Raw genomic sequence first — 14,496 nt, 5'->3', positions numbered from 1 at the left:
TATAATTTGCAATGATTGTGGCAACTATTTCTACTGTCTAACCTGTGACATTCACAACTTTGATTTTGTTTCCCACACTTTGTATTAATCAAGTTGTAAAATATGATAAAACCATTTCATATTGAACTTGTAAATAGAAACATTATCAACTTTATTTCATGTAGATTTCAGTTCTGCATTGGGAAGATGAGGTTGTGTCTCCAATTCTGCTTCATCTGCCTGATGGCTCCAATTGGCTACAGTCAGCTTCAAGGTCCTCCTGGTCCAAAAGGCGACAAAGGGGATCCTGGTCCAGCTGGGCCAGAAGGGGCACCTGGTTTTCCTGGACCAAAGGGTGTTAGGGGTGCGCCAGGTGCAGACGGTTGGTGTCACTTTTTTACACCTCCTCAAATATGGCTACAGATACAAATCATTTCGCTGGATTTAGATAATAGTGTACTTGCTCATCCCTGGTCATGAGAGGGAATCTAGACAGCACAAGTGGTTTTCAGCCTGTGAGGACAGATCAAACTTCAGTCGGGAAATCATTTCCTCCACTGGTGAGTCTTCAGGGTGATGAGCAGCCACATTTTTCCACAAAGAGAAGTGCAATGGTGTAGAAGCAGTGAAGGGTTTATCGCCTGCCACCCTTGACATGTCATCCTATGAAGACTTGTGTCTGCTGAGCTGACTAAAGACCATCTTAACATCAGATGTACTACTTTGCACACAACATATCTGAAAAAGAAAGAAAGCAGTACATCCTCATTCTCAATAGGTTGATTGTCAGTTACTCCCAAAACCAAATAAAGGTTGAAGCTTACCAGCGACAGGCAAACCAGACCTTTGTCACATCCTTGCAGTTTGGGTTTAGGCACTAAAGCTACCTGGTTTGGTTTGGCAAAACCTTGTGGTTTGGATTATACACATACATTTTTGCAACTTTACTTACAAAGGAACGTCAGTTATGTACGGAAGCCCTAAACGGCCATGCATTCATACATTTTATTTCTTCCGTTTTCCCGTGATAACGATTTAATTTCCTCCGTTTTCCCAAGATAACGAGATCATTTTCTCGAGATAACGAAACTTTGTTTTCTCGTGATAACGAGTTAATTTCATTTGTTTTCCCGAGATAATGGGATAATAAGGTGTGTGTGTGTGTGCGTGTGAGTGTGAATAAGTCAGTTAGTGTAACGAATGTAAATGACCTTTAATGTGATAATTGTTCATAAGAACATCTTGTTTTCATCAAGTTAACTGATATTCTTTGAAACCAGGTTATTATTTGATTAATTATATTAGACACTAAATGGGGGACTTTTATTTTCAAAGCGCCTCGCTGTGAACCGAGAACATCTGTGTTCCTGTGAATCGTGCGTGTTTGAGATATGCCTGCATGATTTTTGCTGAACGTGATGAAATGATTTACTGTGCTGAGAAAGGGTACAAGCTCTTACGGTGTGTCCGAAGGTGTGTTATCTCAGGAAAACAACGTTTTGTTATCGCGAGATCTCGAGAAAATTATCCCATTATCTCGGGAAAATGGAGAAAATTAACTGGTTATCTCGGGAAAACAAAGTTTCGTTATCATGAGATCTCAAGAAGATTATCCCGTTATCTCGGGAAAACTGAGGAAATTAACTTGTTATTACAGGAAAACGGAGGAAATAAAATATATGAATGCATGGCCATTTAGGGCTTCCGTAGTTATGTAAGTAACTTTACATTACTTAAGTTCCCTACACTAACATGTAGTAGTATGTCAAGTATGTCAAAATAACTTACTGTAGACTTTAGTTTCAAACTGGACATGAACAGCAGTCTCCTGGGTGAAGGTCCTGTGCTTGTGTAAAACTATCCACCTTGTCCATCTCCTTATGCCATCTTTGTTGCTCATTATATAACTTTACCTGACTTTCTACTTTGCTGTCCGTAAATAATTACCACAGCCACAACAAACATCATGATGAGTCACAATAAGCTGTTTTCCCAGGTGAGCAACAGTATATGGTGGGGTTTTTTTCATGAGGATGGGCTGATGAAGGATTCTATGTCAAGCAAAATTGTTCTGCCCAAAGAAGAACCTTTTTTATTTGTGTTATAGCTCAACTTTTAATGAAGGGCCACATATAGGCTCATACATGTATACATTACCATGTACCTTAGTGAGCCCTTTAATGCGTTTTAGAAGCTGGGTAAAATGTATTTTGATGTGTTGTCTACCATCAGGCAAAAAAACTGACTGCCATCTTTACGCCAAACTTAAACATCGTAGATTAATGGATTAGATTTATGAAGTAGCCTCAGTGATTTCATCATCCATGCAACCTTCTTGTTCATATTTTTCTATTGTGGTATTTTCAGTTTTCCTTTTTACCTGCTTTTCAGGTGTCATGGGAAATAGAGGACCTCCTGGACGAGCAGGAAATGTGGGACCACCTGGACCACCTGGAGCAGTCATTATGTGTGGCCGAGGTATACAGTGTATAGAACATACAATATAGACTTCACAGCGTTATATAAATCAGATAAGTAAATGCCACATGTCTGTTTTTTTTCGTAATAAGTTGTTCCTCCTGTGCAAGAACATTTTACACTAGTTGTCTATGAACAGGGCTGACAGACATAAGTTGTGTACACAAAAGATGAACATCTGCACATTGCTTCCAGCTCTGCCAAAAAACAATCTTTGTAATGCCTTTTAGGTTTCCCCTTTCTTTAAGGTTGTTAAAAAGCACCTTGAATGACACTGTTTGACAGTGTCATCTATATTGCATATCCACTTGATCTAGCTCTCAAGATTTATGATGATGAGTAATAGATCGAAACACACAACTTGATTGGAAATATACTGGACGACGTTTGCATGTGTTTATAAAAGTCTGCCCGAATTTGGTCCGACATATTTGGTATGTCAAAAACCCAAAATAGAATATGGAATAAGTGACTTGATCTGATCAATACGTACCCCTAAGTAAGTGAAGAAATCAGCTAATGAATTTATCAATTTAGCACTGAACATCTTGAATGATAAAAGTGTCATGACTCTGGATTCATGTTCTTTGTGTTGTGTTCTTGTGTCTGGTTTTGTCTTGTGGTTTCTTGTATTTGATTTCCATATCTTTGTATCATGTCTTGTTTCGTCTTTTGTTTTGATTTTTCATGCCCTCATGTGTCCTTTAAGTGTCTCCTATGTTCTTCCCTCTGTCTCCCTCTGTCTGTCAGTGTTCTCATCCCTGCCTTCCCCTCGTTATCTCACCTGTTCCTCATCTGATCATCAGTGTCTGTGTATTTAGTCTCTGTGTTCCCTTCACTCCTTGTCCGGTCATTGTATTTGTCAGCCTCTGTCTACGTCCATGCTCCCGTCTGTTCCTTGTTCCCCATGGTATGTGTTTTTGGACTTGAGTTTTGCATTTTTTGATTTGAACTTTGCCTTTTGGGGCATTCAGACCGAACGTGACAGACGCAAATACAATCGCTTCAGACGCTTCTATCACGCTGCTTGATCATTTTGGACTATTCGCTTCATTCGCGCCGCGCCAGACGCTCCATTCGCGCCGCCGCCGCCTGAATCGCGTGTCATCGCGGCATTTACATTGATTTTCAATGTAGAATTGCCGCTCCATTCGCGTCTATGGCGTTCGGTCTGAACGCCCCTTTTGATTTTGTACTTTGTCCTTTTGTTTGTACTTTGTCTTGTTCTTGGTTGCTACTTTGCTTCTCGTCCCCGTTTTGTCTGCTTTTGGTTTTTGTGCTCAGCTTTAAAATAAAGCTCGCTTTTTGTTTTTCCCCTGATCTTGCCTCCTGTTTAACTGTGTTTGGGTCCACCTCCTACCTATTTAGTTTTCCCCTTTTACCAAACCTGACAAAAAGAGGTAAATTAATATCTTCTGTGTGAAACATCCTGAGCAAACGTAAATGTTCTTGGAGGCAGAGTGTAACGCAAACCAGTGTGATGTTTTCTGCATTAAATACTCAGAGTATGTTATCATGAAGGAAAGGGAAAGCCTTTAATTTGTAGTGATAGCCCATTTGAAAACTCCAGATTATTGCAGCTTTGGTAACTGAATTTGCCCTCTTTAATCCAGACCCCTTCGCTCCTGCTCGACAGGATGTTCAAACCTCTCAGAGGAGCATTGTTAAGTTGCAATTCGGTAAGTATCCTATTGAAGAGGGAGTGACAAACGAACTGAGTGTTGTAGGGTGATGTTATGCAGCCAACAACCCCCCCCTGGGGGCACGGATGTTTTATGTACTCGTTTGGTGTGTGACACACCTCAGTCTGTTATGTGCACAGCCGGTGAATACACGTTACTGAGAGACACAGCCCGACTCCATCTGTTATCTATGCACCTTCACATGCAACACTGAGTGCACGTGGGTGGTGATTTACTATAACTCTCCGGAGTTGTAGTAATGGATAGTACTTTGTTTGACACCACTTTTTGAATTGTAGTTTGACTTTGTATCTTCACCTGTGTACTTTTGAAATATATGCATCCCATATGCCTCTATATGCATAGGATGTTTGTGTTGGAATTATCTTAATATTTTCAGTGAAATGCTGTACTGGGCACAATTATCATCTGTATGAGGACGAAACCTTATTGATGAATCATTCTGTTTAGATCCACGGGCAATCCATGAACATGTAAAGAATAGTTAAAATTCTATTTTTTAACAGTTTTTCTTGATCATCGGATCTGCGTGAGACGTAGCATTAATATGCAGACTTGGACTGGTATCTTACCTCATGTGGGAAAATGTATATTATTTGTCAATGACAAGATGATGATACAGTTTATGGTTTATGGGAAACAAATGTGTTCACTTACTCTTTTTCTTTTTTTTTTTTTAACTAATGTGCTGAATGTTTTCTCTTTTTCAGCTATTAACTACGACTTTGTCCGAAGAGTTGGTCAGAAGTACTTTGTGTCCTACAAGGAGAGGGGTTCTTTCTCCAGGGCCGTCGACTTCTGCTCCCAACAAGGCTTAGAGCTGGCTTTGCCTCAGAACGAGGAGGAGAACAACATGCTGACTCAGGTTTTTGGTGAAGTTCACAAGATGGCCTGGATCAATGTCAACAATAACAAAGCAGAGGGGAAATTTGAGACCGATATGAAAAACCGGCCCCTGACCTTCACCAAATGGGGAGCAGGGCAGCCAGACAGATCTGTTGGGGATACAGGCTGCACCATGCTGTCAGAACATGGCATTTGGCGACTGACACAAGAATGCTCCCTGAATGCTTACATCGTTTGTCAGAATTAGAAAGGTCATTGATCCCCTTTGAGTCTTTCTTCAATCAAAAGTTGTACATGTGTCCCATGTTTGTCTAATCTTGGGAGACAGTACTGTACAAATGTAGTTGGGAAGAAAGACGGAGTTTAACAGTTATCATTATTATTCAAGTATAATCGCATTAGCAGCATGACTTCATTATTATTGTTGCACAGATTTCTATATGAAAAATAATTAAAGTAAGCTATAAATGAAATATTCTACAGGAGGCACATCTTCAAGCATTAAGCAGCTAAATAAATTGTACAGCAACAAAGTACTTTAATTCCTTTATTTCTACTGACACCTGAGTTGGTTTGACTGTTAAGCCAAAAGAGAATCTCATTATTTGAATCAGAATTGCTTGATTTAGTAAATAGTAGTGCTGGTGTGCAGAATGATACGGATATATTGGTAATTACAATCCCAAACATTTCTATTCTAAGATTAAACTAGGCCATCGCCAGGATTTAGTCTAAATAATACCCAGGTGACATTTTATATAGATAATACATCTTAACATGTGTGGTAATGCATTTTAAAATGAAATCACTTCACTCTGCCATGGTGGATGATGATGATAAAGAGCTAGGGTTTTGAACTCAGATTATCTTCATGGCTAAGTCAGATCCCAAGTGAGCCTTTGCATACGTTGTTTACTCTGAACCAAACCCCTCATCCATGAGTTCTATATAATCTCTCATTTTTCCTCTGAACAAACGAAGAAGCAACACACTGCAGACCACTTCCAGTTTATACGGTGAGTTGTTTTTTTCCCATTCTGCTATTAAGACATTTTATTTAATTTCTAACTTGATAAAAGAAGAAAATTATCCATCTAGCGAGTGACATACAAATGCTCCCTTAATGCTTACATCATTTGTCAGAAATAGAAAGTTCTTGTAACTGCTTAAAGGTCTGGTTTCTGGGGCTTAGCCATCGCTCTTAGGAATATTTGCTTCTGGACGTGATGGTTTGTTTTCCACCACAATCCTTGTGATGCACTGTGATCTTTATCTGTCTTAAAAAAACTATTTCCTCCGCAGCATGGCATCATTACTCTTGCTAAGACATATTCCTCTATGAAAAATAATTTACACAAAGACTTATATGTACTGTACATGAGCAAAGAGTGATAACCTGAGGCTACATAACACTTAGCATTATTCTTGATGTTAATTGTCTTTTGAACCCTTCTTTGGTTTAGAACTGCGTTAATCTTGGTTACAATTGCTCTCTAGACTAGATCTACATTTTAATATTTAATGTAACTTTTTGTGTTGAGAAACAAATATGAGGCCATTTTGAGGACCCATATGACAGTGATTGATAGCAGGGAGCTGTACAATAAAATCTGGGCAAGAGGGAGAAAAAAAAGTGTGCGAAGATGTAGAACTCCACAAACATGAAAAACCAGAGAGAATTTTGTAGCAGCAATCCTTTGGTTGCTGTGATAGATGGCCTAAACATCACATTTAATGAGGACAGGCACACAATGCCATCAGATGATGGACTATCACAGAGGGAAAATGTCAGTGGAAATGAGTGGGCCTCTACCTTTTGCACTGGATTCTCTACTTAAAGTTTTCCAACAACACGGCCATAAGGAGAATGTAACATACATCGTGGCTCACCAACTGTTTACACATCTTAATAAGAATCCACCAGAATCAACCTCAGACCTACAATCAATGCCTCTTGGTCCAGGATAAATGATTAAGGATGGTACAGCTCATCAGTTTGCAATACCCAGTGTTGCTGTCTACAAGCACTCTAAGCATGGCAATGAGGAGGAAAAACAAAATCAGCCATAAAGATCACTATCATTGACGCTTCTGTAAGTGGCCAACAGAGGGCATTGTTGTTCTGTATTTAAACATGAGCGTTTCCAAATGTAATGTACTAATGCTCATTTTAGACTTCTGACGATTCATCTGCTTGACCATAATGTGTTAATTTTTTTTTTAAATGTTTTTTTATTATTTAACAAGTAAGTATTCTACTTAACCTTTGAGATTCATCCTGTTGTGTCCTTGGGATTTTAAATCTCAAATGTAACACAAAACTTCCCTGAGAATCCTGACCATCCAGGATTTTCATGTTAACGTGAATGTCAGTCAGTCCCCACTGCGCTGGCATGAAAGTCTGTTAGAATATGAGTAATTATTTTTGTCCCCTTTCACAATGCACTTAACCCTATTTACTGCAGTAGAGATACTCAGTGGCCACTAACAGCAGACTGTGGTTGCACTTGGAAACTCCAGTGTGAGTAACTTGATGAATCTGAAGCATGTAAAAATATAATGCTGAGCAAATCCTGTCCTGTAGAAAGAAAGACTTGAGATGTCTCATTGTCTTCAACTTTACCTTCTAAATTAAAAAAATTTCATCATCCAATGCTGTTATCACGTGGTATCTGTGTTCGTCAGTAATCAACAGTCTTGGTTGTTGGCTGAGTTCTACTGTGCTACCCTAAGGTTAGCTAGCTACCCTTGGCAACTTTAATGTTAGCGAGCAATAGCAGTATTTACATTTGCTAGCATTAAGTTGTTTGCCTGTGCCCAAACTGCCAACTTCTTGAGGGGGCAGATGATTCGAACAACAGTGGTGTTGTCCGGCAAATGCCATGGAAAAGGGGAGATGGAACGCCACATTTAGTGGAAAAATGCCTGTTATTATCATTTCCCAGAGCCCAACGTGTTTGCTACTAACCCTACTGACTGGATCGCCAGTCAGCCTTGGTTTTTTCCAGGAAGATGTCATCTCTGGTGTCAAACAAAATATAATCGTGAAACCAAGGTTTATAGGTAACCAATCTTAACACTGATCTTGTCATTATTCTGAAGCCATTACATTGTGCAGTCAACATTTACTTCATAACAATCATTTAAAGAAATAAACTTCAGTTTAAACTAAAACTATGTCCAAGCTTTGTGATCTTGGCGAGAATTTTTTATTTTAGGTCTTGTAGCTGTAGACATCAAAACCTATGACCTTTGTGCACCCCCTCCCTAAGAAGCCACATCACAAACAAGGCCTCAAGGCCTCTGGCAGACAGCACTTGATGAACTCCTCCTCAATACCTTCAAGGTTTTTGAACAGCACAACCCCGTCTCGACTGTCCACTGCTACCAACCCCAGACCAGTATGACCTCTGAAATTTGAGGTGATGGGTACTTTGGTGGAAGAGACTGCACCGTCTCATGCATCTGTCTGCCGTCTCTTTCTCGTCTTCTCTCTCATACAGCTTTCTGTCTCTCTCTATCTCTATTTCAGTCTCTGGGGCCGGACCACATAATGACAGACCTGCTGTATATGAAAGGACCTTGCCCATGCATCCTCTCCCTGTCACCTCCCTCTTCATCGGCCTTTATAAGCCTCTTGCATAGGGGGGGCACTACTTTCCAAAGAAGGATTCTGCACGGGCATCTGGAAGGCTAGCTAGTTCTCCTGTCTAAACTTTAACCATGGACAACCATTCATACAACTTCCCCTCGGACTGCACCCCGCTCACCAACTGTAAGTCTGCCCGTAAGCCGGCTGGATCCACTGTGGTGAACATGGGCAACGCTGGCAAGAATCCTCCCCGGGACTATCTCGTCTGGTCGCTGTGCAACACCTTGTATGTTAACTTCTGCTGCCTGGGATTCATGGCTCTCATCTACTCCATCAAGGTGAGATCACATGCCTTCTCATGTTTTTGAGGTTTGACCATTTTCATGAAACACCCAAGAAATTAACTGAGGTGTCAAAAGTAAGAACATTTGTTTATTCAAAGACAGTTTTATGCTTCAACTAAGATAACCAGGCAATAACTGAACCGTTCTGTTCAATCCAAGAACACAAGGGCACAGCCATTGTTCACTGCCATCTGATTTTTTTTTTTTTTACATTGGTATATGAACTTCTTTTAAAAGCCCTTCTTAATTGGTTTTATTAAGAGATTATTATTTTTGAACACACCAAAGGTAGAAACACTGGAGTGTTCTTTGTGAAAAGAGGATAGTTGTGAAAGAGGCAGTCTGGTGCAACATAATCTGCAGCAAGAATACCTCTCTGCTGATCCAAATAATGCAGAAATAGGCTAAATGTGGGCCGAGCTGGCAAAGTCAGCTTTAAAACAATGGACATGTTGTGGCATATGCTGCACTGGGAATTGAGGAAATCTACAATCTAACTTTTATAAAAGGACAAGAATGACTTGGTTATTACTTCTCTGCCAAGGTAAATGAGAATTTGGCATTGCTGGATTTAGAGTGCCAGACTTGCACAACTGGTAGAGTGATGCAAGGGTGAGGAAAATCTTAATCTTAACTAAAATTGATGAAGCCTATATAATCAAACAGTGTTTGGACATATTATTGCCCGTGGTCAAATGGCACATGCTTAAGAATGTCGGTGTGCCCTTTACCACAGGAATGGAGCTGTGGAGAAACAGGAACGTAAACCCAAACAAAAGCTTTTCTTGTTAAAATGTGACTCAAAGATAAATAAGATATGCAAAGTGAGACCGGAACCAACTGTGTGTCCACCTGAACAAAAGGGTTTCTGAAAAACTGACCACAATAGGGTGTGCACACCCTTTATTTAGATCTTCTTTTAAAATCTTTCACATGTATGCATAGGGCGCAGCTCTGAATCACAGGCCCAGATTTGGCTCAGCACTCAAATTAGAGACAGTGACTGGCTGCTTGTCTGTGGAGTTAAAAACGGCGTAATTGGCATCCTCCTAATGGGCAAGTACTCATGGGAAATTAGAGAGTGCTGGGGAAAGACTCAGGCTGGTCTGTTCCAAGAAGCAGTTCAAGGATTTCATATCACTCCGCCCTTGCAGAAACTTGAATCTGTGCCCCTTTGGAAAAACTGTGAATAATTAGACAAGCAGCCATGAACTGGTTGTAAACAAAAACACGCCTGAACATTATGATACGCCTTTGTTGCCCTTCTCCTCTCACAATTTACAGTATACATCAGTGTAGACATTAGCCAAGCATTTCGGCTCTTCGTGTATATGAATCAACGAAAGACGAAGCTTTTTACGTCTTGAAGCGGTCTTGAAACCACTCTGTTGCTTTCTTCAATGGCTGCATGTGCTAAAATGAGAGTGTGTTTGTATATGTCTGTGTAGGCCAGGGACCAGAAGACTCAGGGGAACCTGCAGATGGCCCAAGAGTGTTCAGACAAGGCCAAGTGGTACAACATCCTGGCAGCCGGCTGGAACCTCCTCATCCCACTTCTGGCCGTTGTCCTGCTCGTCCTCCTTCTCATCCACCTCGGCTCGTCCCAGGGCTCCTTCGACTTCTTCGGAGAGGACGGCTTCCAAAACTTCATGAAACTGTTCAGTTGGTAGATGGAGGAGAAGGGAGAAAAATAGAAAAAAAAATTTAAAAAAGAAGCAGATAAGGTTTCAGCAGATAAGGACTGACATAATGGCTCCAAAGAAATTTTGCCAGTCAAGGGTGAGGGATAAAGATCTAAGTCTTCTTTTGTATGGAAATCAGGTCCTAAAATCTGCTCGGCAAAAAACAATCCTAATTGACAAGAAGGAAAAGTAAACCTTGGTTTGTGTGTTATGTGCGTCCTCTTTGAGATGCACTGGTATTAGATATTCGGCCATTAAAAGTCTAAAACAAGGAATTCAAATGATATATACACACAAAGATTAATAAATAAAGCGTATAACTTTTGGACCAGTGACCTGTAACTAATGATCAAAGTTTATGTTGTTTAGTAAAAGCAAATATGAGTACATGCCATCAGTGCATCAATAATTCTAACGTCAGTATTAGCGGGACTTCCTGCCAGTCTCCCAGACGGGGTCAGTAGAGATGTGAAGTTGATCAAAGACTGAACAGCCTGAAGTAGAAAAGGAGGGAACAAGACAGACTAGGAGCTGAATCCAGGTTGAGAGATTGAGCAAGCAGCTACTCTGGGTCATTAGTTATTTATTGTATTTATGTGGGATGGAAATTATAATGACAGCTGAAATATCTCTAGTCAGTATAGAAAGAGCAGAGAGAACAGAGGACTGTGGAGCCAAAGTCTGTATATCACAATGATGAGAAGTCACTTGACAAAGGACAATCAACGTTCACCTCCCATTGTTGGTCACTTATTTTTCTTCTTGCAACAGCTTCTTTTTTTTTTTTTACATTCCGCCATGCATCTATTTTTTTTGCCTCATTTAGTATTTTGCTGTGTTTTTTTACTTTACATCATATTATTGCTGACATTTTGTGAGTGAGCTAAATAAACTAGATACCTAATTCAGTATTAAACCGAAGAACAAACAAGCCTTTATTTTCTCCGAATGGTTTTAATTTTGACTGCACAATATGTGATATAACAATATAATTATTTTCGATCACAATTTTCCTATTCCCTTAAAAGAAACTATTAAAATCCTGATGATGTGACATTTGTCGGGGTGTGTATTGAAGAAACATGCTTTCTTGCGACTGGACAACAAGATCTGTAAGGACATCTCTGCAGAGCTGCATCGTGACGCTGTTTTGTCACACATTTGACCTTTATCAAAAAATATTGTTGTTTCTCTCGCAATTTTTAATAATATTTGGATTGATTGCCCAACTTTTACTTAATTCATTAGAAATCTACCAACAATTTGTATGTTTTTGTCAGATCTCCTGTCACATTGTTTCCTGATGAATACAAGGATGAGAAGATGTTCTGTTGCTGCACGTGCAGATGCACAGATGTTTCATTCTAGGAAGGGTTCTGAGGCAGCCGACATGGCATTCTGGAAGCTCAACAACTCATCCCAGCTGTGAGCCTGCTGCTGCTCCACCTATATAGAGAACATGCCTTTTTAGGAGGCTGTATAAGTGTGTGCCCTCAGTTGTAAGGCAGGGCTGCCCAGGCCAACCACTACAGAGGAGAAAGCAGCAATGTGGAGGCCTGCAGGGGCATGAGACGGCTCATTTCCACTCAATCTGCTCCCAGTCTGGAGAATCATTACAGATTAAATGGCGCATGCTTTGTAAAGGCATGTCATTTTTATATTAGCCCTTTGCTGGTTGGTTAAAACCCTAGAAAGGTCTTGGTAGCCAGTGTATGGATATTTATAGGAGTTCTGCTAGAATTTGCAGCATTGTTGGGTCCTCCCTTTAGGAACATCATCACAGATGTATGTCGTGCAAAATTCAATTCCATAGAAATCTGTGTAAAATAATACGCCAGACAAGTGGCAGGTGATTCATTTGATGAGACGCTGCATTTGAAAGACTGAATTTGACTGAAATTGGAATAAGTATCCACAGATATAACGTGATTTTAAAACAGGGCTTCTGAAATGTCAATGTTATACTTTAGCTTTGCTTTGAGGGACTTCGGTTGCGTTCCAGATCACTGTCGGAGGTCGTAAAATTCTAGGTGAAATTTCCAACTTCTGCCCTCCAATCTTTATTTCCAGGTGCACTGTGCTAAAAAAGTTAACAAAAAACTTAGCTGACCATAACAAAATGGGCTCTTTTTCAAATGTACACAGTTGAAGCCTTGACAGTTCAGTCTCTTTGAATACATAAACATTTTCTTTTACTGTGCTTTTACATTAGATAACAAATCTAAATGTTCTATTCATTAGCCTAATACAAATACATCCTACCCTGTCCCCATGAGTGCTGCCATTGTTGTGTGACATCCGAGCACTGCTCTCATGAAAATGGGGTAGATGGATTTGCCTCAAGTTAACAGGTGGGAATTCCGGCTTTTTCTAGTGGAAGGTCGGATATTTTCAAGTTCTGGGTTGTCCGGTATGAAGTAGTTAGTTGCCATGTACAGACTGTGAATAAGTACAGTTTTAGGATTTTAGCTGAATGAGCTTTGTCTGTCACAGCTGGTATAAGACATACAGTATGCAGGGATAAAGACAGGTGGAGAGCAGACATGCAAATCAAGAAAGGATCAAATCAAGTTTGTACTCGCATGTGGCATTTGAAAATACACCCACTGAGATGTCGTTGAGCAATACAGACACTAAATCTAAATGTCCTTGCGAAAAAACCCTCATAGGCGCCATTTGTCTTCCTGCTGCCTGGTCCTGGTCTTTGAAGACTTGGGTGCTCTGGACCTCCCACCCACTGGACTCCCATCATATTAGCAGCCTCTCCTTTGCTCGCAACTTTATTTAGACGCACCCAAATCACAGCCTGTAGCTTCCAACTTTCTATTTTGCTCCTGTGGTTGGAGAGAAATGCTTACAGATGTCTAAGGCGTGGAGAATTACAGGCTAGCGGCCAGCCTCGCCAGGGGAGGGCGGGCGCAAGCTTCTCGCTGTGCTTTCTGGGATCTTTTCGGTAAAGCTGAGGCCTGAGGAGGCAGGAGGAAGGCATGCAGGAAGACCACATACACTTGTCCTGTTGTGCAAGTCAGGTTCACTCTTAACCATCTAACCTCGACTACACCAGTCGTGTCTAACATTTACCCTAACCTGAACTTTCTGGTCAAATGCAACATGTTTTTCTTCTAACACTTACCTAGTTTTATTTCATGATGAATTCAACATCTTGTATTGTGTGTGTGTCTTCAGTTTTCTACGTCTCTCTAACTCACACAATATATCATACTTGTTTCAGATTAGTATAATAGGACTCACTGCTCATAAGAAGTTCTTTTTGGGAAACTAAACCAGCAAAACGCAAGTTCCTAACTACAACCGACCATGTGATGACCACCTTCTTGCCTCAACCATGAGGGTAGCCGCTTGCGTGTAGTTGGCCTTGTTTTTATACCCATTACAAACTTTTACAGTGTACTGCCCCAAAAAAGCCAAGAAGTCCCAGAGCAGACCTACTCAACTGGCAACTGTTTACAAACCCATTCTTTGCTGCGCTTTTGTCTTGTTTTTCACTTCTCTTTAAGTTGTGAAAACTAATTGCAGGTCAACAATAATAATAGAAGAGTGCATTGTTTTCACACATTTTAATTTTGGGCTCTACAGGTCAGACTTAGGGAATGCAGATGTCCAGGCCATTGGCACCTCCATCCTATCGATCTAATCAAGCACCACTAATAAAGTGGTTGAAAAGGTCAGCCCTTGAGGTACACACAAAATGATTGCACTCCACTGTTATGTCTTTGACATAATTCAATAATAGAATTCTGATAATGCAGAATTTCCTTGTATGCCTGTTAGTTGAAGTATCTGTATCTTGTGTGCAAAGCTAACATTGCACACAAGATGGCGCAGTGGTGCAGGAGGAAAGCTCATGGAGT

General features: G+C 40.4%; 2 protein-coding genes across 2 annotated transcripts; both read left to right on the top strand.

The window, feature by feature from the left end:
- Positions 1-186: 186 nt before the first annotated feature.
- LOC115586575 (pulmonary surfactant-associated protein D-like) lies at positions 187-5,542 on the top strand. Its single transcript, XM_030425722.1, has 6 exons — positions 187-361; positions 2,371-2,457; positions 2,597-2,616; positions 3,319-3,367; positions 4,071-4,136; positions 4,871-5,542. Exons 1-6 carry the CDS (start codon positions 187-189, stop codon positions 5,251-5,253), a joined length of 780 nt encoding a protein of 259 aa, XP_030281582.1. The 3' UTR covers positions 5,254-5,542.
- Positions 5,543-5,675: 133 nt separating this feature from the next.
- Positions 5,676-11,678, top strand: LOC115586001 (interferon-induced transmembrane protein 5-like). Its single transcript, XM_030424720.1, has 3 exons — positions 5,676-6,022; positions 8,539-8,936; positions 10,391-11,678. The coding sequence occupies exons 2-3, from the start codon at positions 8,730-8,732 to the stop codon at positions 10,610-10,612; spliced, it is 429 nt and encodes a 142-aa protein (XP_030280580.1). The 5' UTR covers positions 5,676-6,022; positions 8,539-8,729; the 3' UTR covers positions 10,613-11,678.
- Positions 11,679-14,496: the final 2,818 nt, after the last annotated feature.

The sequence above is a fragment of the Sparus aurata genome, chromosome 8 (assembly GCF_900880675.1).
Source record: "Sparus aurata chromosome 8, fSpaAur1.1, whole genome shotgun sequence".
Lineage (NCBI taxonomy): Eukaryota > Metazoa > Chordata > Actinopteri > Spariformes > Sparidae > Sparus > Sparus aurata.
Note: the sequence above shows the minus strand (reverse complement) of the source record. Positions and strands in the feature narration are given on the sequence as shown.

Coding starts and splice junctions, on each gene's coding strand:
- LOC115586001 (XM_030424720.1), top strand. CDS start 8,730: ATGGACAACCATTCATACAACTTCCCCTCGGACTGCACCCCGCTCACC. Junction 8,937..10,390: donor CTCTCATCTACTCCATCAAG/GTGAGATCACAT, acceptor ATGTCTGTGTAG/GCCAGGGACCAGAAGACTCA.
- LOC115586575 (XM_030425722.1), top strand. CDS start 187: ATGAGGTTGTGTCTCCAATTCTGCTTCATCTGCCTGATGGCTCCAATT. Junction 2,617..3,318: donor GGCTGACAGACATAAGTTGT/GTACACAAAAGA, acceptor GTCATTGTATTT/GTCAGCCTCTGTCTACGTCC. Junction 4,137..4,870: donor CATTGTTAAGTTGCAATTCG/GTAAGTATCCTA, acceptor TCTCTTTTTCAG/CTATTAACTACGACTTTGTC.